Below are 25569 nucleotides of genomic sequence, written 5' to 3'. Positions count from 1 at the left end.
AACTATAGAAATGGTGCAGAGGAGATTCACAAGGATGTTGCCTGGATTGGGGAGCCTGCCTTATGAAAATAGATTGAGTGAACTTCACCTTTTCTCCTTAGAGCGATGGAGGATGAGAGGTGACTTGATAGAGTTGTATAAGACGATGAGAGGATTTGATCATGTGGATAGTCAGAGGCTTTTTCCCAGGGCTGAAATTGCTAACACAAGAGGGCACAGTATTAAGGATCTTGGAAGTAGGTACAGAGGAGATGTCAGGGGTAAGTTTTTTATACAGAGAGTGGTGAGTGCATGGAATGGACTACTGGCGATGGTGGTGGAGGCAGATACAATATGGTCTTTTAAGAGACTCCTGGGTAGGTACATGAAGCTTAGAAAAATAGTACTGTGGGTAACCCTACGTAATTTCTGAAGTAAGTACATGTTCAGCTCAGCATTGTGGGCTGAAGGGCCTGTATTGTGCTGTAGGTTTTCTATGTCAATGTTTCTGTCTCTAAGCAAACACATAAGAGTCAGGTAGCACACAGATAGCCACATTTCATGTGTGCACATGTATACATACATATGCTATGCAAACATACAGACATCCATATGGTACATACACAGACTTGTCTCACCTCTCCTTAGAACTAAAATACCCTCTAATCTAGGCAACATCCTGGTGAACCTCTTCAGCCCTCTCTCTGAGGCCTCAACATCCTTATTACAATGTGATGACTGGGACTGACACCTTCTAAGTGAAGCCTAACCAAAGTTTCAGAGGCTCATATTAACAGAGAAAAGGTTCTTTGGCCCATCATGTCTGTACTATGCATCACATACTTACCTAATTGATTGCTGTCCTCCTCTCTCTCTTCACCAAAATGTCAAGAAATGCTGGGGTTTGTGCAGACACATCGAGGACAGAGTCACGCTTTATCCTGCTGGCTGGGATTTGAAGATCTACTGGGACTCCACATGTTCCTAACACAGACTGTTTCTATTCTTGCTCATAGGACAGAGCTACACTTGCACCACGTGGCGGAGAACCAACTTTTTGGGATTGCAGCACTGACAAATGTAAGTGGGGCAGAGGCCACTCCATGTTAGGGTCAATAGTGCCCAAGGCAGGGTGGACTACGGAGACCAGGATACCAACCAGGGATTGGCACTGACTTTTGGGCCAGCCTTTCATTCTGGAGTTGGTCAAATGATGCATGTGAACCCATCAATCTAACACTTCCCTCCCACATAGCCCTCTCATGGAAGAAGGCTCCACAGAACCCCGGTTGAGAAACCCTGCTCCAGAGTTCAGGTCACCTCTCAATGGACTGGATATGATAGCACCTGGGAGCTTGCAGAGAAATGGAATTGGATCTGGAATTGGTTTATTATTGTCATAGGAGACAAGGTACACTGAAAAAATTGTAGCGTTTTGGGTTTAAGAGAGGGAAGTGTTTAAACTTACCCAAGTCTTTTATGATGCCAATCCGTTGAGTCAGGGGAGCGGGTTTCCCCGTTGTTCGCTAAAAAGCCGTTTTCCGTGGTTTCAGCCACCAATTCCAGCCACGGAATTGAACGCATGTGGCTTGGTTTCCGATGACCGTCTGCTGTTATGTGGTCGCTTAACGTTTCTTCTGGTGCGCCTGAGGGGTTTTTCCTACAGCCCCTCTTTTATTCTGACTCGCAGGGTCATAGATGTCAATCAGGTTGGGGGTGATGCAATCTCTCCCTCAACCAGCCCACTTTGCCCGAGGGCATTCACATAGCAGAGCATCTCAATCCACAAATCTGTCTCCAAGAGACAATGGCCATGTCCGGTAGCTTTATATCGCTATGGGGGGGGGGGGGGGGAGAAACGTGACATCCTGCATGTCTCCCCCTCATGTCTTGGGCCCCCCTTTTGACTCAACCCAACAGTGATCTGGCGATTCTCACAAAGGAGGGGCCTATGGACGTAACAGTAGGCAAATGGATCATAGAAAAATGTAGGAGAGAGGGGTTAGATTGATCTCAGAGTAGGTTAAAAGGCTGGCACAGCATTATGGGCCAAATAGCCTGCATTGAGCAGTAATGTTCTAACAGGATGCAGGATAAAGTGTAACAGCTACAGAGAATGGGCAGCGCATGTAGACACTGGACTCTGTAGCGCGGGCAGACACTGGACTCTGTAGCGCAGGCAGACACTGGACTCTGCAGCGCCGGCAGACACTACACTCCGCAGTGCAGTCAGACACTGGACTCTGCAGCGCGGGCAGACACTACACTCTGCAGTGCAGTCAGACATTGGATTCTGCAGCGCGGGCAGACACTGGACTCTGCAGTGCCGGCTGACATTGGATTCTGCAGTGAGGGCTTGTCTTGCATACTTTTCATAGAGATCAGAAGTGTAAAGTGTAAAAGCTACCAAAAAAAAAGCACAGTGCTGGCAAATGATAAAATGCAAGATCATAATGAGGTAGATTGTGAGGCCAAGAGTGTCTGCCAGCAGACAGATAGACAGTGGTAGGTGTTTTCTTCTGTATCTTTTGCTTGCTGGAAGATGGGAGAAGAGGAAATGGCCAGGGAGGGAGTGTGGGGTCTTTGATTATGTTGGGAGAGGGGAGAAAAGGGAATGTCTGGTGTGGGTGGGTCACTGATTATGGTGGGAGAAGGGGTGAAGAGAGAATGTCTGGTCTGGGTGGGTCACTCATTATGGTGGGAGAAGGGGTGAAGAGAGAATGTCTAGTGAGGGTGGGTCACTGATTATAGTGGGAGAAGGGGTGAAAAGAGAATGTCTGGTGTGGGTGGGTCACTGATTATAGTGGGAGAAGGGGTGAAAAGAGAATGTCTGGTGTGGGTGGGTCACTGATAATGGTGGGAGAAGGGGTGAAGAGAGAATGTCTGGTCTGGGTGGGTCACTCATTATGGTGGGAGAAGGGGTGAAGAGAGAATGTCTAGTGAGGTTGGGTCATTGATCATGCTGGGAGAAGGGTGAAGGGGGAATGTTCATGGAGCATGGGGTCATTGATTCTGCTGTGATGTGTTTGACTCCTTATTTGAAAATATAGCAGCTTTGTGCCATTAAAAAAAATCTTCTGCTGTCTCAGTGTTAACTATGGTCAGGTATCAAACATAATGAACTCTGGGCTAGGGTCGCACCAAACTGTGGAGGCCAAAAAGATCTTTCATTGCCTCAACGCAGGTTCATGTGAGTTTCGGATTAAGGAGGGGTCACCCTCTATATTACCAATGACTCTGGACTTTTCTTTGCCTTTCTGTGTGACGTTGCTTGTTTCCCTTTTGCAGGTGGAGGAGAAACAAAGAGCCTCCTTGGCATTCAGCAAGCTCCTGACAGCCATGGAAATGCTGGGTTTCACGTCAGATGAACAGAAAGCCATTTGGCATGTGCTAGCAGGAATCTATCACCTGGGTGCTGCGGGAGTGTGTAAAGGTAAATCCACTGACCACTTCCAGGCCTACAGGTTAATAAGGGAGACTATAATCTCCAGCCAAACCTATCACAGAGAGGGTGGGGGATCAGTCTGCAGACAGAAATTGACTCAAATTAAATTTATTATTGATGTATTTATTGATGGATTATTGACCCATCTACCACCTTGAGATTCACTTTCTTGCAGGCATTCACAAGAAAATAAAGAAATACAAAACTATAAATGACAAAGACTGACAAACAACCAATGTGTTAAAAAAGACAAATCATGCAAATAATTAGAATATTAGATAACTAATACTGAGAACACGAGATGTTGAATTCTTGAAAGTGAGTCCATAGATTGTGGAGTTGGTTCAGTGTTGAGGTGAATGAAGCTATCCACTCTGGCTTAGGTTGAATGGTAATATCTCATCCTGGACAGACATACTTTATTGATCCCGCGGGAAATTGGGTTTTGTTACAGCCGCACCAACCAAGAATAGTGAAGAAGTATAGCAATATTAAACCATAAATAATTAAATAATAATAAGTTAATCATACCAAGTGGAAATAAGTCCAGGACCAGCCTATTGGCTCAGGGTGTCTGACACTCCAAGGGAGGAGTTGTAAAGTTTGATGGCCACAGGCAGGAATGACTTCCTATGATGTTCAGCTTGGTGCAATGAGTCTCTGGCTGAATGTACTCCTGTGCCTAACCAGTATATTATGGAGTGGATGGGAGTCATTGTCCAAGATGGCATGCAACTTGGACAACATCCTCTTTTCAGCCACCACCATCAGAGAGTCCAGTTCCATCCCCACAACATCACTGGCCTTACGAATGAGTTTGTTAATTCTGTTGGTGTCTGCTACCCTCAGCCTGCTGCCCCAGCACACAACAGCAAACATGATAGCACTGGCCACCACAGCCTCGTAGAACATCCTCAGCATCGTCCGGCAGATATTAAAGGACCTCAGTCTCCTCAGGAAATAGAGACGGCTCTGACCCTTCTTGTAGACAGCCTCAGTGTTCTTTGACCAGTCCAGTTTATTGTCCATTCATATCCCCAGGTATTTGTAATCCTCCACCATGTCCACACTGACCCCTTGGATGGAAACAGGGGTCACCGGTGCCTTAGCCCTCCTCAGGTCCACCACCAGCTTCTTAGTCTTTTTCACATTAAGCTGCAGATGATTCTGCTCACACCATGTGACAAATTTTCTCACAGTAGCCCTGTATTCAGCCTCATCTCCCTTGCTGATGCATCCAACTATGGCAGAGTCATCAGAAAACTTCTGAAGATGGCAAGACTGTGTTGTAGTTGAAATTCGAGGTGTAACTAGTGAAGAGGAAGGGAGACAGGACAGTTCCCTGTGGAGCCCCAGTGCTGCTGACCACTCTGTCTGAAATACAGTGTTGCAAGCGCACGTACTGCGGTCTGCCAGTCAGGTAATCAATAATCCATGACACCAGGGAAGCATCCACCTGCATCACTGTCAGCTTCTCACCCAGCGGATCAGGGCGGATGGTGGTGAACGCATTGGAGAAGTCAAAAAACATGACCCTCACAGTGCTCGCCAGCTTGTCCAGGTGGGCGTAGACACGGTTCAGCAGGTAGACGATGGTATCCTCAACTCCCAGTCGGGGCTGATAGGCGAACTGGAGGGGGTCTAAGTGTGGCCTATCCATAGACCATGAACCTACCGGTGTGTGACCTAAGACTCCTGTACCTCCTGCCCAAAAGGCATAGCAAGAAGAAAGCCTGGCTTAGATGATAGAGCTCCTTGATGATTAAAACACTTCTCTCCTGTGGCAGTGCTCTATGTAAATGTAGGGAGGGCTTTTCCTCTGATCGATTAGACTGGAAAAAATGCCAGAACACACTGTAAAAGTGGGCCCAATGACAGTGTTTAAAACACATTTGAGCAGGTAGAAAATGTTATGAGGGAATTAGGCCAGATGTGGGTAAACGGGACAAGCTCAGATGGCCAGCGTAGTCAGAATGGAAGCAGAACGTTTGATTTCTTTTTCTGCTGCTAATGAAGATTTGTCTGCACATATAACTATATAAAAATTACAGCACGGAAACAGGCCATTTCAGCCCTTCTAGTCCGTGCCGAACACTTACTCTCACCTATTCCCACTGACCTGCACTCAGCCCATAACCCTCCATTCCTTTCCTGTCCATATACCTATCCAATTTTACTTTAAATGACAATATCGAACTTGCCTCTATCACTTCTACTGGAAGTTCATTCCACACAGCTACCACTCTCTGAGGAAAGAAATTCCCCCTCATGTTACCTCTAAACTTTTGCCCCTTAACTCTCAACTCATGTCCTCTTGTTTGAATCTCCCCTACTCTCAATGGAAAAAGCCTATCCATGTCAACTCTATCTATCCCCCTCATAATTTTAAATACCTCTATCAAGTCCCCCCTCAACCTATGCTCCAAAGAATAAAGACCTAACTTGTTCAACCTTTCTCAGTAACTTAGGTGCTGAAATCCAGGTAACATTCTAGTAAATCTTCTCTGTACTCTCTCTGTGTTGTTGACATCTTTCCCATAATTTGGTGACCACAACTGTACACAATTTTCAAACTTTGTCCTTATCAATGCCTCGTACAATTTTAACATTACATCTCAACTCCTATAGTCAATGCTCTGACTTATAAAAGCCAGCATACCAAAAGCTTTCTTCACCACCCTATCCACATGAGATTCCACCTTCAGGGAACTATGCGCCATTATTCCTAGATCACTCTGTTCTACTGCATTCTTGAATGCCTTACCATTTACCATGTATATCTTATTTTGATTATTCCTACCAAAGTGTAGCACCTCACACTTATCAGCATTAAACTCCATCTGCCATCATTCTGCCCACTCTTCTAACTGGCCTAAATCTCTCTGCAAGCTTTGAAAACCTGTTTCATTATCCACAACACTACCTACCTTAGTATCATCTGCATACTTACTAATTCAATTTACCGCCCCATCATCCAGATCATTAATGTATATGACAAACAACATTAGACCCAATACAGATCCCTGAGGCACACCACTAGTCACCGGCCTCCAACCTGACAAACAGTTATCTACCACTACTCTCTGGCATCTCCCATCCAGCCACTGTTGAATCCATTTTACTACTTCAATATTAATACCTAAAGATTGAAGCTTCCTAACTAACCTTCCATACGGAACCTTGTCAAAGGCCTTACTGAAGTCCATATAGACAACATCCACTGCTTTACCCTCGTCAACTTTCCTAGTAACCTCTTCAAAAATTTCAATAAGATTTGTCAAACATGACCTTCCACGCACAAATGCACGTTGATTGTTCCTAATCAGACCCTGTCTATCCAGATAATTATATATACCATCTCTAAGAATACTTTCCATTAATTTACCCACCACTGACGTCAAACTGACAGGCCTATAATTGCTAGGTTTACTCTTAGAACCCTTTTTAAACAATGGGACAACATGAGCAATACGCCAATCCTCTGGCACCATCCCCGTTTTTAATGACATTTGGAATATTTCTGTCAGAGCCCCTGCTATTTCTACACTAAGTTCCCTCAAGGTCCTAGGGAATATCCTATCAGGATCCAGAGATTTATTCACTTTTATATTCCTTAAAAGCTCCAGTACTTCCTCCTCTTTAATCGTCATAGTTTCCATAATTTCCCTACTTGTTTCCCTTACCTTACCCAATTCAATATCCTTCTCCTTAGTGAATACCGAAGAAAAGAAATTGTTCAAAATCTCCCCCGTCTCTTTCGGCTCCACACGTAGCTGTCCACTCTGATTCTCTAAGGGACCAATTTTAATCCTCACTATCCTTTTGCTATTAATATAGCTGTAGAAACCCTTTGGATTAATTTTCACCTTGCTTGCCAAAGCAACCTCATATCTTCTTTTAGCTTTTCTAATTTCTTTCTTAAGATTCTTCTTACAATCTTTATATTCCTCGAGCACTTCATGCTGCCTATATTTATTGTAGATCTCTCTCTTTTTCTGAACCAAGTTTCCAATATCCCTTGAAAACCATGGCTCTCTCAAACTTTTAACCTTTCCTTTCAACCTAACAGGAACATAAAGATTCTGTACCCTCAAAATTTCACCTTTAAATGACTTCCATTTCTCTATTACATCCTTCCCATAAAACAAATTGCCTCAATCTACTCTTTCTAAATCCTTTTGCATCTCCTCAAAGTTAGCCTTTCTCCAATCAAAAATCTCAACCCTGGATCCAGTCCTATCCTTCTCCATAATTATATTGAAACTAATGGCATTGTGATCACTGGACCCGAAGTGCTCCCGAACACATACCTTCATCACACAACCTATCTCATTCCCTAACAGAAGATCCAACACTGCCCCTTCTCTCATCGGTACCTCTATGTATTGCTGCAAAAAACTACTCAGCACACATTTTACCAACTCCAAACCATCCAGCCCTTTTACAGTATGGGCTTCCCAGTCTACGTGTGGAAAATTAAAATCTCCCACAATCACAACCCTGTGTTTACTACAAATATCTGCTATCTCCTCACAAATTTGCTTCTCCAATTCTCGCTCCCCATTAGGTGGTCTATAATACACCCCTATAAGTGTTACTACCCCTTTCCCATTCCTCAATTCCACCCATATAGCCTCCCTAGATGATCCCTCTAATCTATCCTGCCAGAGCACCACTGGAATATTTTCCCTGGCAAGCAATGCAACACCTCCCCCGCTTGTCCCTCCACTTCTACCACACCTGAAGCAACAACATCCAGGAATATTTAGTTGCCAATCACACCCCTCCTGCAACCATGTTTCACTAATAGTTACAGCATCATATTTCCAGGTATCAATCCATGCTCTAAGCTCATCCACCTTTCTTACAATTCTCCTAGCATTAAAATAAATGCATTTAAGAAATTCTCCACCTCTTCCTCTCTGTTTATCTCTAATGGTGCAAACAACTTTACTATCTTCTTTTTCTTCCTTCTCCCATATATCTGTTCCTACACTCTGGTTTCCCTCCCCCTTGTATCTAGTTTAAATCCACTGGAGCCTCTCTAGCAAATCTACCTGCAAGAATATTTGTCTCCCTCTAGTTCAGATGTAAACCATCCCATTGGAACAGGTCCCAACTTCCCTGGAAAACTGTCCAATTATCTGTAAATCTGAAGCCCTCCCTCCTGCACCATGTCTTCAGCCACGTGTTGATCTTTGCTATCTTACTATTTCTAAACCCACCTGCATGTGACATTGATAGCAACCCTGAGAATGCTATCCTGGAGGTCCTGTCCTTTAACTTTGCACCTAACTCCCTAACCTCACCTTTCAGGACCTCCTCACTCTTCCTGCCCGTGTCATTGGTCCCTACATGGACCATGACATCCTGCTGTTCACCCTCCCTCTTGAGAATACTGAGAACTCGATGCAAGATATCGTGGACCCTGTCTCCAGGAAGGCAACAGACCATCCAGGATTCTTGATCTCTTCCACAGAACCTGTTATCTGTCCCCCTAACTATTGAATCTCCGATCACTACTGCTCTCCTCTTTTCCCTCCTTCCCTTCTGAGCTGAGGGTCCAGTCTCGGTGCCAGAGATGCAACCACTGCAACTTGTCCCTGGTAGGTCATCCTCACCAACAGTATCCAAAATGGTATACTTATTGTTGATGGGAACAGCCACAGGGGTGCTCTGCTCTTCCTGTCTATTCCCCTTCCCTCTCCTGACAGTCACCCAGCTACCTGCCTCCTGACTCTTAAGGGTGACTATCTCCCTGTAGCTCCTGTTTGTTTCTGCCTCTGCCTCCTGAATGATCCACAGTTCATCCAGCTCCAGCTCCAGTTCCCTAACTCAGTTTGTCAGGAGCTGCAGCTGGATGCACCTTTCGCAGGTGTAGTCATCAGGGACAGCTGTGCTCGCCCTGACTTCCCACATACTGCAAACGGAGCACTCAACTGCCCTAACTGCTGCCTCCATTACCTACTCCTAAGCTAATTAAATTAATTAAAGGATCTTACCCAGCCTTACCTCACTTGGAGTGAAGCTCGTCCTCAGCCTCTGCTCGCTATTTAAATTCTCTCGCTGCCTTACATGACTTCCATGTGCTTGCGCAGTCGTGCCCCGTTTAAACCTCATCTCTGCCTGTTCTCATCAAAGCTTGTTGAGTCAAAGCCGTCCCACTCTGCCTCAGTCCACTCCGACAATGGCCGTTGTATGTGGCAGTTTTTTTTTTAAACCTTTGGCGGGTTACGTTACGCGCCTGCGCAGTCTAGCCTTTTTTCCCCGATCAGTTAAAGGCTTCTCTCAGAGATGCCTTTACTTCTTCCCTCCCCACCTCTTGCTTCGATTTAAAAGACCACTAAAAAACATAGCCAAAGGGTTTTCTGCCCAGACTGTAAAACTAAAAGCTTTGTATTTTAATATTGCTCTTAAAGCAAATAGATTTGACAAAATTTCAAATATTACTGTAGAGTTGAATCTACACCTGGAGGAACTCAGCAGGTCAGGTAGCATCTATGGAGGGGAATAAACAGTCAACTCTTTGAGCGTCAACCCTTCATCCAGACTAGAAAGGAAGGGGGAAAAGCCAGAATAAGAAGGTAGGAGGAGGGGAAGGCATACAAGCTGCAAGGTGATAGGTGACACCAGGTGAGGAGGGAAGGTGTGTGGGTGGGGACGTGAGGTTTGTCACCTATTGCCTACCTGCTTGTACTTCTCTCCCTCCCCTTCCCCGGCCCTTCTTATTCTGGCTTCTTCCCCTTTCCTTTCTAGTTCTGATGAAGGATCTCTGCCCAAAACATCGACTGTTTATTCCCTTCTACAGACGCTGCCTGATCTGCTGAGGTCCTCCTGCCTTTTGTGTCTGTTGCCGTGGACTTCCCACATCTGCAGATTCTCTTGTGACTATACTTTAAATCTTGGGTTGGCTTGTACGAAAGCAATGGTATAATGCTGGCACTTTGGACAAAGACTCAGTACTCTGGAACTCCATGTTCTGCTCCTCTGTGACAATGGTGAATGTATTGTCTCATTTGCTTGTTAAGTACAATTAAAGCAGCAAGGTATTTTGCTGGGGATGATGCAAGTGACACTTTGTGTGACGGGGTCTGTCCTGATCTGCTGAAACTGGAGACAATGACTACTATATATCTGCCACAATTACTCAGGAAGTTCTGTCCAAGTCCTTAGTGTCAATGCAGTAGAATATTATTGTAATCCGATCAGGATCATGAAATATTCTTCAGTAATCCTAACTAACCCTAACCCACAATCTTCTTCATTAATCCTAACTAACCCAAACCCAAAATGCTCTTCAGTAATCCTTACTAAACTGAACACAAAATATTTTTCAGTAATCCTAACTAAACTGACAGAAAATATTCTTCAGTAACTTACTCTGAGATAATTTTTATTGTTGAAACATTTTATACAAGCTAACTGAAAGACTAATGCTTATATATAATTGAAAATTATTTAAAGAATTCAAATAATTACAGAGCTAAACAGTGCACAGTAATTCCCTCGGGACGGTTCAGTGTCCCGCAGTGAAAGGCTTCTATATGTGGATATAGTCAGACACTGCCATGTGTCAGACACTGTTCATGGTGACCATGAGTCTTTCTGGGTAAACTGTTCCATAAGGAACACATAGACCATGGTTCTACATATCCAGGTTGCAACACCATGCATTTCTTCTTTAAAGGGGGTGTCACTGCTTCAGTCCTGAATTCTGATGCTGTCTCTGCACATTCTCCTTATAATCAGTGGGTATCTTTGGGTGCTTTGGTTTCTTCATCCCAAAGAATGCAGGTTGTTTGCTTTTTGGGCCTGGTGTGGCAGGGTGCAGAAACGTTTCTACCAGGAGATGTAAGGTGCTCCTTGCCTCTGCTAGTCTGCAGATCACCTTGGGCAAGGTGTTGCACCTGCTTAGCCCCCTGATCAGGGTCACATGAAGCCATGGGAGCAGGCGGTGGATGGTTGTATGAGCAGCTGGTGCATATCACGTCCTGGTTATGCAATACTGATACCAGGCAGACAATCTCTGAATGGTATTGATAATGACTGGGGTCACCCACCTTGTAAAGACACTGCCCAGAAGAAGGCAATGGCAAACCACTTCTGTAGAAAAATTTACCAAGAACAATCATGGCCATGGACAGAGAAAAGAATAACAACAACAGGGTGAATTGTTCTTCCCCACAGGCAACAATCATGATCACCCACATCATACAACACAGTGCATAATGATGATAATGATGGTGGGATGCAGATTTGACAGCATTGTGTGAAAGAGATATTGCAGGGAAATTTAGTGGGGGAATGGGATGGACCAGCAAACACCCAATGGGCAGAATGATCTTTAACGTCGAAGGAGAATATGGAAACATTGATAACTTTTGCAGACACATGTACCTCAAATCCTAAACACATGAAGATGACCGCACACTGAATTAATGAAAAATGGCAGTCAAGTTGAAAGCAGGCTTGGTGAAAGCAGGTCCCCAATTTTAACTCTTACTACAAGCAGCTCCATTCACACACTACACCTCCCAGCTCGTACTCCTCCCCCTTCCTCTGCCTTCTGCCCCCTTCCATTCCAGTCTTGACGAAGGTTCTCAGCCTGAAGCATCAACTGTTTATTTCACTCCATAGCTGCTGCCTGATGTCCTCTTGCATTTTGTATGTATTGTTGTAGATTAAATTGCATCTGTTTTAGCTCATTTCTGATTGACAGTTACCCAGGGTCTCTGAGGGCTGACCTTCAGGGAATGCCTATGAAAAGTCGATCTCCATTTTAAAGTCACTATCTGCATTTATATGAAAGATTCAGAGGTAAACAATCCCATTTATTCCCTTCTATTAATGTTCCCCTTTTAATAAAATGGTTGTTCAGGACTGGCACCTACATGCTGTCTGCAACAGTTAAATGTTCTAGTTAAATATTCCCTAGAGGGCAACATTCCACCTCTTTGAGGATGTTCTATTTCTGCATTGAATTTAACCAGCTTAAAGAAGTACTCAGAAAAGATCATCAACCGAATGAATATTGTGCCGTTTTCTACAATGGTTAAAGTATGTGGATTGGGGGAGGGGTCTGCTTTTAGTCCTGCCCTTAGTGTTTGAATTCTTTCTTGTATTCTTCTGGTGTGGAATAGGACAATTCCAAATTCAATAGTGCTTTTTCATATGGTTCAATGGTTCCATTTAATATCAGAGAATGTATACCATACACATCCTGAAATTCTTGCTCTTTGTAGACACCCACAAAAACAGAAGAGTACCCTAAAGTTCTGATGCAGGATCTTGGCCCAAAACATTGACTGTTTACTTTTTTCCATAGATGCCGCCTGGCCTGCTGAGTTCCTGCAGTATTTTGTGTGTGTTGCTTAGAGTAACCCAAAGAATACGTGACAGTAAAAACATTAAGAGTCCCAAAGCCCCCTTCTCCCCCTCCCAAGCACAAACAGCAGCAAAACGTCAACCCTCTCCCTCACCCACTTATTTCAGGAAAGATTTGTTGCATATATATTGAAATGCTGAAACATACGGCATTGTTTGCATTGAGGAAGTGCTGGGGGCATTCTGCACCTGTCACAATCCTCCCAGCATGAATATAACATGCCGCAATTTACTAACCCTAAATGAATATCGTTGGAATGTGGGAAGAAACTGGAGCACTGTGAACCCACGTGGCCACAGGGAAAATGTACAAACTCCTTATAGACAGAGCAAGAATTGAACCTGATCTTACAGTTGGGGCTGTAAAGTGTTATGCTAACGCTACACTACCATACAGCCCCACCAGTGAGTACATCTGGTCAATGGTCATACTGCACACCTATCCTGGCTTCTGTGTCAAGTAACGTTGTCACCACTGCACCGTGAGATGACTTCACTCATCCCTTGGATTGGAAGAACCCTTCCATAGATATCTTCAAGACAGCTGTGAGTTCAGAGGGTTTTCAGGCCTGGTGTTCCCTGCACTTAACTCTGCTCTTTCAGGCTTCTCACCCAGAGCATGCAATTCAGCCAATGATCTCATCCCTTCTTTTTCCATTCTTCCCCTCCTCTTTCCTCATGTCTCAATTCCCGCACCTCACCCAACAAGACTCAAATCTCCAGCCAAGTCTCCACCACTCTTTACCCAGACCTGAAGCTGGCTGTTCAACTGTGTTAACTCCTTGCATTGCCCGTGTTGGGGTTCAATTCCCCTGTAAGGAGTTTGTACGTTCTCCCTGTGACCACAAGGGTTTCCTCCAGATGCTCTGGTTTCCCCCATTGTCCAAAGCTGTAAATATCAGTGAGGATTAGTGAATTGTGGGCATCTAAAGGTCATTTAAAGGTGAAATTTTGAGGGTACAGAATCTGTATGTTCCTGTTAGGTTGAAAGGAAAGGTGAAATGTTTGAGAGAATCAGAATCAGATTCATGGCAACTGTTGCAGATTGCCCCAGCACATATTTGGACTGTGTTGGTTGTTGGAGCGAATGACGCATTTCACTGTATGTTTTAATGCACATGTGGCACATGAAGGATTCCTCTCCATAGATACTACCTGACCTGCTGAGTTCCTCCAGCATTTTGTGTGTTTTACTCTGGATTTCCAGCATCTGCAGAATCTCCTATGACAAATAGAGCTAAACTTTAAGATCTTTAATGTTTAAAATTTGCAGTGGCTATGAGCAAAACTGGTGAGACGACATTCATGGTCTCCAGCACGTGATGTTGTCATTCAGAGAACACACTGGCCTGTAGGTCACGCCATCTCTGGGGAAAGCCTTTCTCACCTGGAGAATGGTGAGTACTTGGAACATACTGCTTGTGAGTGGGGGAGAGGAATCACAGACTGCATTTAAGATGTGTGTAGATGAGTTCTTGGGTTGACTACACACAGAAGGTTAAGTGCCAAGTGCTGGAAGAAGGGATTCATACAAAAGTGATGTCCAGTGGTTGATATAGAGTTGGTTAGCCAATTGGCCTTTTTCATATTATATGACTCTTATGACTTTAATGCTGCTCAGAGTGTCCATGGACACATGCCAGCTGGTAACCTAGACCCACAGGGTGGTTCAGTTGTACCCGCTGGGTCTTGGAGTTTCTCGTTTTCTGGTTGGTTGCAGGTGACCTGTGATGTTCTGCAGGGATCAGTGTTGGCACTGCTTCTTTTCAGGTTATATGTTAATGATCTGCACAATGGAATTGATTTCACTGTGGCCAGGTTTTCAGATGCTACAATGATAGGTGGAGGGGCAGGCAGCTCTGAGGAAGTAGGGAGTCTCCAGAAGGAGCTGAACAGGTTGAGAGTATGTGCAAAGAAGTGGCAGATGGAATGCAGTATAGGAAAGTGTATAGTCATGCATGTGATTATCAGAATAAAGGCATAGACCTTTTTGACAGTGGGAAGCAAATTCAGAAATTGAAGATATAAAAGGACTTGAAAGTACTGCAACAGGATTCCTTAAATGTTAATTTACAAGTTGAGTTGGTGATGAGGAAAGCAAATGCAGTGTTAGTGTTCATTTTGAAAGGACTAGAATATAAGTGTAAGGATGTAATGCTGAGGTTTATAAGGTATTGGTCAGGCCACATTTGGAGTACAATGAGCAGTTTTGGACCCCACACCTAAATCTGAACTTGCTGGCATTGGAGAGGCTCCAGAGGATATTTACAAAAATGATGCCGGGAATGAAAGAGTTAATGTTTCAGGAGTATTTGCTGGCTCTGGGCCTGTACTCATTTGAGTTTGAAAGAATGAGGGGTTTCACACAGAAATCTATCAGATGCTGAAAGGATTAGATGGAGTGGATTTAGACAGGATGTTTCCTGTAATGGGGGAGTCAAGGACCAGAGGGCACAGCCTTAGAATAGAAGGATGTCCCTTTAGAACAGAAATGAGGGAGAATTTCAAGCCAGAGTATAGAGAATCTGTGGAGTTCATTGCCATAGATGGCTGTGGAAGCTGGGTATATTTAAAACAGAGGTTAGTAAGTTCTTGATTAATAAAGACCTCGCAGGATATGGGGAGAAGGCAGGAGAATGGGGTTGAGAGGGAAATGGATCAGCCATAATTGGATGGCACAGCAGACTCGATGGCCTGAATGGCCTAATTCTGCTCCTATATCTTATGGTCTTATGACTGCATTACTAGGAAAGAAAAGATCTGTGGTTGAAATGGCAGTGATGGTTTCTAGGGCAACATTAATTGTGTTGCAGGCATGCAGTGCCAGTTTATCCCTGGGAAAGCTGGCAAGTCGATTGTGGGCACTTGGTAAGTAATAATGGGTCTATTATTGCTCTATGTACTGAGATACAGTGAAAAGCTTTAGTTTGCCTGCCATCCAGAAAGATCATTCCAAACATAAATATACTGAGGTGGTACAAATAAAAACAGAAGAGTATGTTGCAGTCACAGAGAAAGAGCAGTGTGCAGGTGGGGGGAAGGAAAGATGGGCTTGGTGGGGGGATCCCATTGGAGATGGCAGAAGTTAAAGAGAATTATGTGCTGGATGCGGAGGCTGGTGGAGTGGTAAGTGAGGACAAGAGGAATCCTATCCCTGGTGAGGTGGAGGTTAGATGGGGTGAAGGCAGAAGAGATGCGGTTGAGGGCAGCATTGATGGTAGAGAAAGGAAAGCCCTTTCTTTGAAGGAAAGAAATCCTTAGCTCTGGATTGAAAAGCCTCATCATGAGAGCAGATGTGGTGGAGACAGAGGAATTGACAGAAGGGGATAACATTTTTGCAAGTGACAGGGTGGAAAGAGGTATAGTCCAGGTAGCTGTGAGAATCAGTGGGTTTATAAAAGATATCAGTTGATAAACTGTCTCCAGAGATAGAGACAGAGAGATTGAGAAAGGGGAGGGAGGTGCCAGAATTGAACCAGGTAAATTGAGGGCGGGGTGGAAGTTGGAGGCAAAGTTGATGAAGTCATTTTATTCATCTCACATTCCCTTCAATTTTCCTGCACTCTAGTGGTTAGTGTATTACAGTGTTAGCATATTTCAGTGTATCGCAGCTATTCCAGTGCTAGTGAGCTAGTTTCACTTTCACTGTATCTGTGAGGAGTTTAAATAATCTCCTTGTCCCTGTATGGGTTTCCTCTAGTTTCTTTAGATTTCTGTCATATTTCAAAGACGTACAGGTTAGTTGGTTAATTGAGTGGCAGGGGCTTGTTGGGCTGGAGGGACCTGTTACCATGCTGTATCTCAAGCAACCAAACTGCTTGTCCGTGGTAGAATGTGCAGCTTCACACGTACGTCACTGGAGGTGAGAATTGAACCTGGATTGCTAGTTGCATCACTGTGCTCCCCTATGCTGTGTACATCCTACAGCAGCTTCAATGAGTGGCGAAATGGATTGCAACTGAGCTGATGTAAAGAGTTTATACCACCTCTGACAGAACCTGATAAACACATTCTAGGTGTCTTCGGCAATACAGGTTAGAGAATTCAGCCCATGCAAAAAACAAAAATGCCATTTGGTTATGTCAGTGGAAGAGACATTTCAAATATCAACACACAGAAAACATTGGAGGAACTTAGTACATCAGGCAGCATCAAGTCTTCATCTGATGAAGAGTTTTGCCCCAAAGTGTTGACTGTTTCAATGTTGATCATCAAGGACCTCCACCAACCAGGCCATGCTCCCTTCTTGCTGCTACCATCAGGAAGGAAGTATAGGAGCATTAGGTTCCATACCACTAGGTTCAGAAAAGTTATTACCCTTCAACTATCAGGCTGCTGAACCAGTGTGGATAACTTCACTTACGTCAACACTGAACTGATTCCACATCTTTTGGACTAACGTTCAAGGACCCTACATCTCATGCTTTCGGTATTTATTTATTTACCTATTTCTGTATTTCACAGTTTGTCATACTTTGAATTTTGTTTATCTCTGTCCACAGATGCTGTCTGACCTGCTGATTTCCTCAGGTATTTTGTGTGTGTTGATCCAGGTTTCTAGCATCTGCAGAATCTCTGTCAAATACTTCATATAGTTTTCTTTAAGGTGGTTGTATGCTATGGAGATATTGCGGCATGGAATGTGGCTTTTGACAATGCCATCACATTTCCAGGCAGCAGGGAGGTCACATCATAAAACAAGGAGCAAAGAAATTGCAGATACCGAAAATCTGAGATAAAACACTCTGCTGAAAGCACTCAACAGGTCAGCAGCATCTATGGAAAGAAAAACAGTGCCAGTGAAACTTTATAGTAGTGTATATGTATTTGCACTGTACTGCTGTTAAAAAACAACAAATTTCATGACATACGTCAGTGATAATAACCCTGATTCTGATTCTAACCTTCCTTTAAGACCCTAAGTCCCAGCATTTTCTGTTTCCATTTTATGTTTTTTTAATTGTGCATGTGAAGTGCAGCCAGAACAAAGTATGGATTGTTTCGAGTGTTGTAGCCAGTAATTGGTTACAAAATGTCCCTATGCCTGGCTGTATTGAGTATAGTCCTGAGTTGGCAGGGGAGGAAATCTTGCTTTGAAGTCTGGTTCCATGGCTGGGCAAAACTTCAAAAATGCAACCTAATTAAAAATAACAGAATATTTTTAATTATTTACTTTTACTTGGAGACACAAAGCAGAACAGGCTCTTCCAGCCCAACAAGCCACTTCGCCAGCAACTCACCTATTTAACACTAGCCTAATCACAGAACAATTTATAATGACCCTTTGGACTGTGGGCAGAAACCAGAGCACCCGGAGGAAACACACTTGGTCACAGGAAGAACATACAAACTCCCTACAGATGGCGCTGGAATTGAACTCTGATCTCTGATGCCCTGAACTGTAATAACCACTGCGGTACTGAGGCTGCTCAATAGCATGGTGCCTTACATCTTCTGGATCCACCTATCACCCACCAGCTCCTGCTCCACCCCTTCCCCCCTCCCCACTGGCTATCTCCTCTCTTTCTTCCTGTTCAGATGAAGGGTCTCGACCTAAAAGGTGGACTGCCCATTTCCCTCCATTGAGATGATGCCTGACCCACTTTGCTCCCCCTGTGTTTTGTGAGTTACAGTGGAGACTTTACACCTGGCTTCTCTGGTTCTTACAGGAGGGTACTAGCCTACTACTTCCTCTCGTTGTGGTCTATTTGCTTATCTCTGGAACTGCAGTGATATGTATGGGAATCCACCTCATCATGCACACAACTACACCCAGCACTCCTTTTACAGCTTCCTTTGAGACTTTCCTATTAAATGTAAGGCCCACAATGGAAAATGTCCAGCTCAGGATAGCTTTGTGCTGTAAATCTGTAGCAGCACACACACAGAGCTGGAGGAACTCAGCAGGTCAGGCAGCATCTATAGAGAGGAATAAACTCCTGATGAAGAGTCCTGGTTGATTCTCTATTCCTCTTCAAAAAGCTGCCTGACCTGCTGAGGTCCCCTGGCATTGTGCGTGTGTTACTCTGGATAGTTTCTTGTTTGTTTTACCCTCCTAAAGTACTCAAATAAATGAAGTCAAGTCTGTGGATATTGGAATTTTATTTATTTATTTATTGAGATACAGCATGGAACAGGCCCTTCCAGCCCTCCCAATCCCCTGATTTAATCCTAGCCTAATCACAGGGAATTTACTGTGACCGACGAGCCTATCATCCAGTAAGTCTTTGAACTGTGGGAGGAAACCGGAGCACTAGAGGAAACCCAGGAAGTAACTGGGACAACGTATAAACTCCTCACAGGCAGCAGCAGGAATTGAACCCGGGTCACCTGAACTGTAAAGCATTGTGCTACCATGCCGCCCTAATCTGGAATAAAAGCAGGAAAAGTAGGAAATGTCTCAAGCAGCATCTGTGTTTCGTGAGTTAATGTCTCAAGTTGATGAAGTTGCATCAGCTATTATAGGTTTTAGACAAGTACGGATGTAGGGAAGGGGGAAGGCATGATGGAAGGAAGGGAAGACTGTGAAGTGTGGAGGTAAAGAAAGTCCAAGAGTTGTACAGCACAAAAACAATAGCCTTTACTTTCTTCGAAGTTTGCGTAGATTTGACATGTCACCAAAAACTTTGACAAACCTCTATAGATGCACAGTGGAGATTATCCTGACTGGTTACATAATGGCTAGGTATGGAAACACCAAAGACCATGAACAGAGATGTCTGCAGCCCAGTCAATCACAGGTAGAACCCTCTGCACCATTGAGCACATTTACATTTACATAGAGCACTGCCGTCCATCATCAAGGACCACCATATTCCAGGCCTGGATCTTGTCTCAGTACTGCCATTGCACAGGAGGTACATGGGCCTTAGGTCCCACACCACCAGGTTCAGGAACTGTTATTCCCCTCGACTATCAGGCTCTTGAACTGATGTGAAAAACCAGTACATTATGGAGTGGATGGGAGTCATTGTCCAAGATGGCATGCAACTTGGACAACATCCTCTTTTCAGCCACCACCATCAGAGAGTCCAGTTCCACCCCCACAACATCACTGGCCTTACGAATGAGTTTGTTGATTCTGTTGGTGTCTGCTACCCTCAGCCTGCTGCCCCAGCACACAACAGCAAACATGATAGCACTGGCCACCACAGCCTCGTAGAACATCCTCAGCATCGTCTGGCAGTGTCCTCAGAAAATAGAGACGGCTCTGACTCCTCTTGTAGACTGCCTCAGTGGTCTTTGACCAGTCCAGTTTATTGTCAATTTGTATCCCCAGGTATTTGTAATCCTCCACCATGTCCACACTGACCCCTTGGATGGAAACAGGGGTCAACGGTGCCTTAGCCCTCCTCAGGTCCACCACCAGCTTCATAGTCTTTTTCACATTAAGCTGCAGATGATTCTGCTCGCACCATGTGACAGAGTTTCTCACCGTAGCCCTGTATTCAGCCTCATCTCCCTTGCTGATGCATCCAACTATGGCAGAGTCATCAGAAAACTTCTGAAGATGGCAAGACTGTGTTGTAGTTGAAATTCGAGGTGTAGCTAGTGAAGAGGAAGGGAGACAGGACAGTCCCCTGTGGAGCCCCAGTGCTGCTGACCACTCTGTCTGAAATACAGTGTTGCAAGCGCACGTACTGCGGTCTGCCAGTCAGGTAATCAATAATCCATGACACCAGGGAAGCATCCACCTGCATCACTGTCAGCTTCTCACCCAGCGGATCAGGGCGGATGGTGGTGAACGCATTGGAGAAGTCAAAAAACATGACCCTCACAGTGCTCACCGGCTTGTCCAGGTGGGCGTAGACACGGTTCAGCAGGTAGATGATGGTATCCTCAACTCCCAGTCGGGGCTGATAGGCGAACTGGAGGGGGTCTAAGTGTGGCCTATCCATAGACCATGAACCTACCGGTGTGTGACCTAAGACTCCTGTACCTCCTGCCCAAAAGGCATAGCAAGAAGAAAGCCTGGCTTAGATGATAGAGCTCCTTGATGATTAAAACACTTCTTTCCTGTGGCAGTGCTCTATGTAAATGTAGGGAGGGCTTTTCCTCTGATCGATTAGACTGGAAAAAATGCCAGAACACACTGTAAAAGTGGGCCCAATGACAGTGTTTAAAACACATTTGAGCAGGTAGAAAATGTTATGAGGGAATTAGGCCAGATGTGGGTAAACGGGACAAGCTCAGATGGCCAGCGTAGTCAGAATGGAAGCAGAACGTTTGATTTCTTTTTCTGCTGCTAATGAAGATTTGTCTGCACGTGTTGAGTTCACAACCTGAACTCAACACATCTCAACCTACAGACTCACTTTCAAGGACTTTTTACAATTCATGTTCTCAGTATTATTTTGCTTTATATTTGCAGAGATGATCTTTGTTTGCATATTGAGTGTTTGTCATACTTTGTTTATGTATAGTTTTTCACAAGTTCTATTATTCTTTATATTCCTGTAAACGGCTTTAAGAAAATGAATCTCAATGCATTATTTGGTGATAGTTCCTCTACATACTTTGATAATAAATTCACTTTGCTGACCCGGTTTGTCCTCACAGGCTAATCCACTCATCTCTTAAATCAGCTGAGTGAATCTCCTCTGTACAGCCTCCAAAGCCTCCTTCTGTCCTCCCTCAAGTAAGCAGACCAGAACTGCACACAGTACTCCAGGTGCAGCCTCACCAGTACCCTGTACAATTGCAGTAGAATTGCCCTGGCTTTAAATTCAATTGCTCTATCAACAAAGGCCAACATTCCACTTGCCTTCTTGATAACCTGTTGCCCAGAGGGTGGTGTGAGTAGAGAGTGAGCTGCCAGCAGTAGTGTTGGACAGAGGTTTAATTTTATCATCTAAGACAAGTCTGGATAGGTACATCAATGAGAGTGGTAAGGAGGGCTATGGCTTGGGTGTGTGTAGATGGGACTAGGCAGGAAAATAATAAAGCATGGATGAGATAAGCCAAATAGCCTCTTTCTGTGCTGTAATGCTCTATGACTCCATATGAATTTACTATAAACTTGAAAGGAAAACATTTACAGTGTTTCAATTGAATGGTTCTATTGTAGAGCTAGCTCTGACACAATGGGCTGAATGTCCACCTTCTGTATCTATCATTCTGTGATGATATTCAGTGCTTTATTATCTGTTATATGTTCTCTAAATTTTAATTGCTTCCTCATTTTTCAACCATTTGTTGCTCCATTGCTCCAGGCTGTTTAATAGCTTGTTATTTTTCCTTACTGCAGCTTTATTTCTTCCTTTAAACTTTGCTGTTTCCTAAACTTGGTTGGTAGTATTGTCAAACATTGAAGAGTCATGAGCATGAGCTGTTGCCCTGTGGTTGGTGAGAAACTGTCAGAACTGTCACCATCAGAGAATTTCCTGACATCCAGAAATCAACAGGAACTGTAGGGAGAGGGAGTGAGTCACAGGTCTCTGCTCCTTGTCTAATGCTCTACAACTTCACTCTGGGATGTTGCTGAGGGATAAATGTTAGCCAGTATGATTGGTAATTGGTTTATTATTGTCACGTGCTGAGAGACAGTGAAAATTTTTGTTTTGCATACAGTCCATACAGATTATTTTTTCTCATTGGAGCATTGAGGTTGTACAAGGGAAAACAATAACAGAGTACTGAATATAAAGTATTACAGTTACAGAGAAGGTGCCATGCAGGCAGGTTAAGTGCACAAGGCCTTAATGAGGTAAATTGTGAGGTCAAGATTCCATCTTATCATTCATCATATAGTTATCCTCATGATCTTCAGAGTTGTAACTTGGGACCTTCTATCCTCATCTGAGAGAACAGGCAGTGTCTTTGTTTAAAGTCTGCAGTAAGAAAATGATACACATTCTGATAACCCTGCATTCCCTCCTCAATGCAGAAGTGTGGCTACTGGAGATTGTGTCCTGAAGTCACTTGTCCTGCATATATCTGCTCGTACACCAACACTGGCAGGATGCTTCACACACCCACCACCCTCTGTGTAAGAAACTTATCTCTAGCATCCCCTTATACTTTCCTCCAATCACTTTAAAATTATGCCCCCCTCAAATTAACCATTTCTGCCCTGGGAAAAGGTCTCTGGCTGTTCACTGATTTAAGCCTCTTATCATCTTGTACACCTCCATCAAATCTCCTCTCATCCTCTTTCATCCCAAAGAGAAAAGTCCCAGTGAGAGCCTATCCTCAAGAGTCATGCTTTCTAATCCAGGCAGCATCCTGGTAAATCAATTCTACACCCTTTCTAAAGCTTCTACTTCCTTTCTATAATGAGACAACCAGAACTAAACACAATACTCCGTGTGGTTTAGCCAGGGTTTTATAGAGTTGCAACATTACCTATTGGCTTTTGCACTCAATCTTCTGGCTAATGAACAAAAGCCTCCCTGTCAACCTGTGAGGCTAATTTACGAGGGAGCTAAAAACAAGAGACCCCAAGATCCCTCTGTTCCACCCAACTAGTGAAGACCATCACACCATACACCTTCTTAACAACCTTATTAACTTATATGGCAACTTCAAGGAATCTAGGACTTCAAGGTTCTGATTTTCCTCCACACTGCTAAGAATCTCAACAGAGCCAAGAAATTTTTGGCTCTGCTAATTTGATCAGTAAAATTACACCAGATGGGGATTAGACCATAAGATATAGGATCAGAAGTAGGCTACTCAGCCTATTGAGTCTGTTCCGCCATTCAATCATGGGCTGATCCAATTCTTCCAGTCATCCCACTTCCCTGCCTTCACTCCATACCCTTTGATGCCCTGGCAAATCAAGAACCTTTCTATCTCTGCCTTAAATACTCTGACTTGGCCTCCACAGCCACTCATAGAAACATAGAAATATAGAAAACATACAGCACAATACAGGCCCTTCGGCCCACAAAGCTGTGCCGAACATGTCCTTACCTTAGAACTACCTAGGCTTTACCCATAGCCCTCTATTTTTCTAAGCTCCATGTAGCCATCCAGGAGTCTCTTAAAAGTCCCTTTAATTTCTGCGCCCACCGCTGCCGCCGGAAGCTCATTCTACACACTCACCACTCTCTGCATAAAAACCTTACCCCTGATGTCTCCTCTGTACTTATTTCCAAGCACCTTAGAACTATGCCCTCTTGTGCTAACCATTTCAGCCTGGAGAAAAAGCCTCTGACTACCCACACGATCAATGCCTCTCATCATCTTGTACACCTCTATCAAGTCACCTCTCATTCTCCGTCGCTCCAAAGAGAAAAGGCCGAGTTCACTCAATCTATTCTCATAAGGCATGCTCCCCAATCCAAGCAACATCCTTGTAAATCTCCTCTGCACCCTTTCTATGGTTTCCATATCCTTCCTGTAGTGAGGCAACCAGACCTGATCACAGTACTCCAAGTGGCGTCTGACCAGGGTCCTATATAGCTGCAACATTACCTCAACTCAATCCCATGATTGATAAAGGCCAATGCTCCATATGCCTTCTTAACCACAGAGTCAACCTGTGTAGCAGCTTTGGGTGTCCTATGGACTCGGACCCCAAGATCCCTCTGATCTTCCACACTGCCAAGAGTCTTACCATTAATACTAAATTCTGCCATCATATTTGACCTACCAAAATGAACCACCTCACACTTATCTGGGTTGAACTCCATCTGTCACTTCTCAGCTCAGGTTTTGCATCCTATCAATGTCCTGTTGTAACCTCTGACAGCCCTCCACACTATCCACAACACCCCCAACCATTGTGTCATCAGCAAATTTACTATCCCATCCTTCCACTTCCTCATCCAGGTCACTTATAAAAATCACAAAGAATAGGGGTCCCAGAACAGATCCCTGAGGCACACCACTGGTCACCGGCCTCCATGCAGAATATGACCCGTCTACAACCACCCTTTGCCTTCTGTGGGCAAGCCAGTTCTGGATCCACAAAGCAATGTCCCCTTGGATCCCATGCCTCCTTACTTTCTCAATAAGACTTGCATGGGATACCTTATCAAATGCCTTGCTAAAATCCATATACACTACATCTACGGCTCTACCTTTATCAATGTGCTCAGTCACATCCTCAAAAAATTAAATTAGGCTCGTAAGGCACGACTTGGCTTTGACAAAGCCATGCTGACTATTCCTAATCATATTATGCCTCTCCAAATGTTCATAAATCCTGCTCTCAGGATCTTCTCCATCAACTTACCAAGCACTGAAATAAGACTCACTGGCCTATAATATCTTGGGCTATCCTTTCTCCCCTTCTTGAATAAGGGAACAACATCCGCAACCCTCCAATCCTCCGGAACCTCTCCTGTCCCCAGTGATGATGCAAAGATCATCACCAGAGATTCAACAATCTCTTCCCTAGCTTCCCACAGTGGCCTGGGCTACATCCAGTACGGTCCCAGTGACTTATCCAACTTGTTGCTTTCCAAAAGCTCCAGCACATCCTCTTAATATCTAAATTTTCAAGCTTTTCAGTCCATTGCAAGTCAGCACTACAATTGCCAAGATCCTTTTCTGTAGTGAATATTGAGACAAAGTATTCATTTAGTACCTCCGCTATTTCATACAAATTTTTCCATTGTCACATTTGATTGGTCCCATTCTCTCACGTCTTATCCTCTTGCTCTTCACATACTTGCAGAATGCCTTGGGGTTTTCCTTAATCCAGTCTGCCAAGGCCTTCCCATGGCCCCTTCGGGCTCTCCTAATTCCATTCTTAAGCTCCTTCCTGCTAGCTTTATAATCTTCTAGATTTCTATCATTACCTAGTTTTTTGA

The 25569-nt window shown here is 44.2% G+C and overlaps 1 protein-coding gene across 1 annotated transcript in view; it reads left to right on the top strand.

Moving 5' to 3' along the window:
• The window catches only part of LOC132403977 (unconventional myosin-XVIIIb-like), a gene marked incomplete at its 5' end in the record, with an annotated part of 415128 nt that overhangs the window by 33311 nt on the left and 356248 nt on the right, over window positions 1-25569 (top strand). Inside the window, 2 exons of the mRNA XM_059987873.1 lie at window positions 996-1059; window positions 3268-3412. Of these exons, the coding sequence (XP_059843856.1) occupies window positions 996-1059; window positions 3268-3412 (209 nt within the window). The remainder of the gene's footprint in view (window positions 1-995; window positions 1060-3267; window positions 3413-25569) is intronic.

This window comes from Hypanus sabinus, chromosome 13 (genome assembly GCF_030144855.1).
Source record: "Hypanus sabinus isolate sHypSab1 chromosome 13, sHypSab1.hap1, whole genome shotgun sequence".
In the NCBI taxonomy this organism is placed as follows: Eukaryota; Metazoa; Chordata; class Chondrichthyes; order Myliobatiformes; family Dasyatidae; genus Hypanus; species Hypanus sabinus.
The sequence above is the reverse complement of the archived record's forward strand: the minus strand, read 5'-3'. Positions and strand labels throughout refer to the sequence as shown.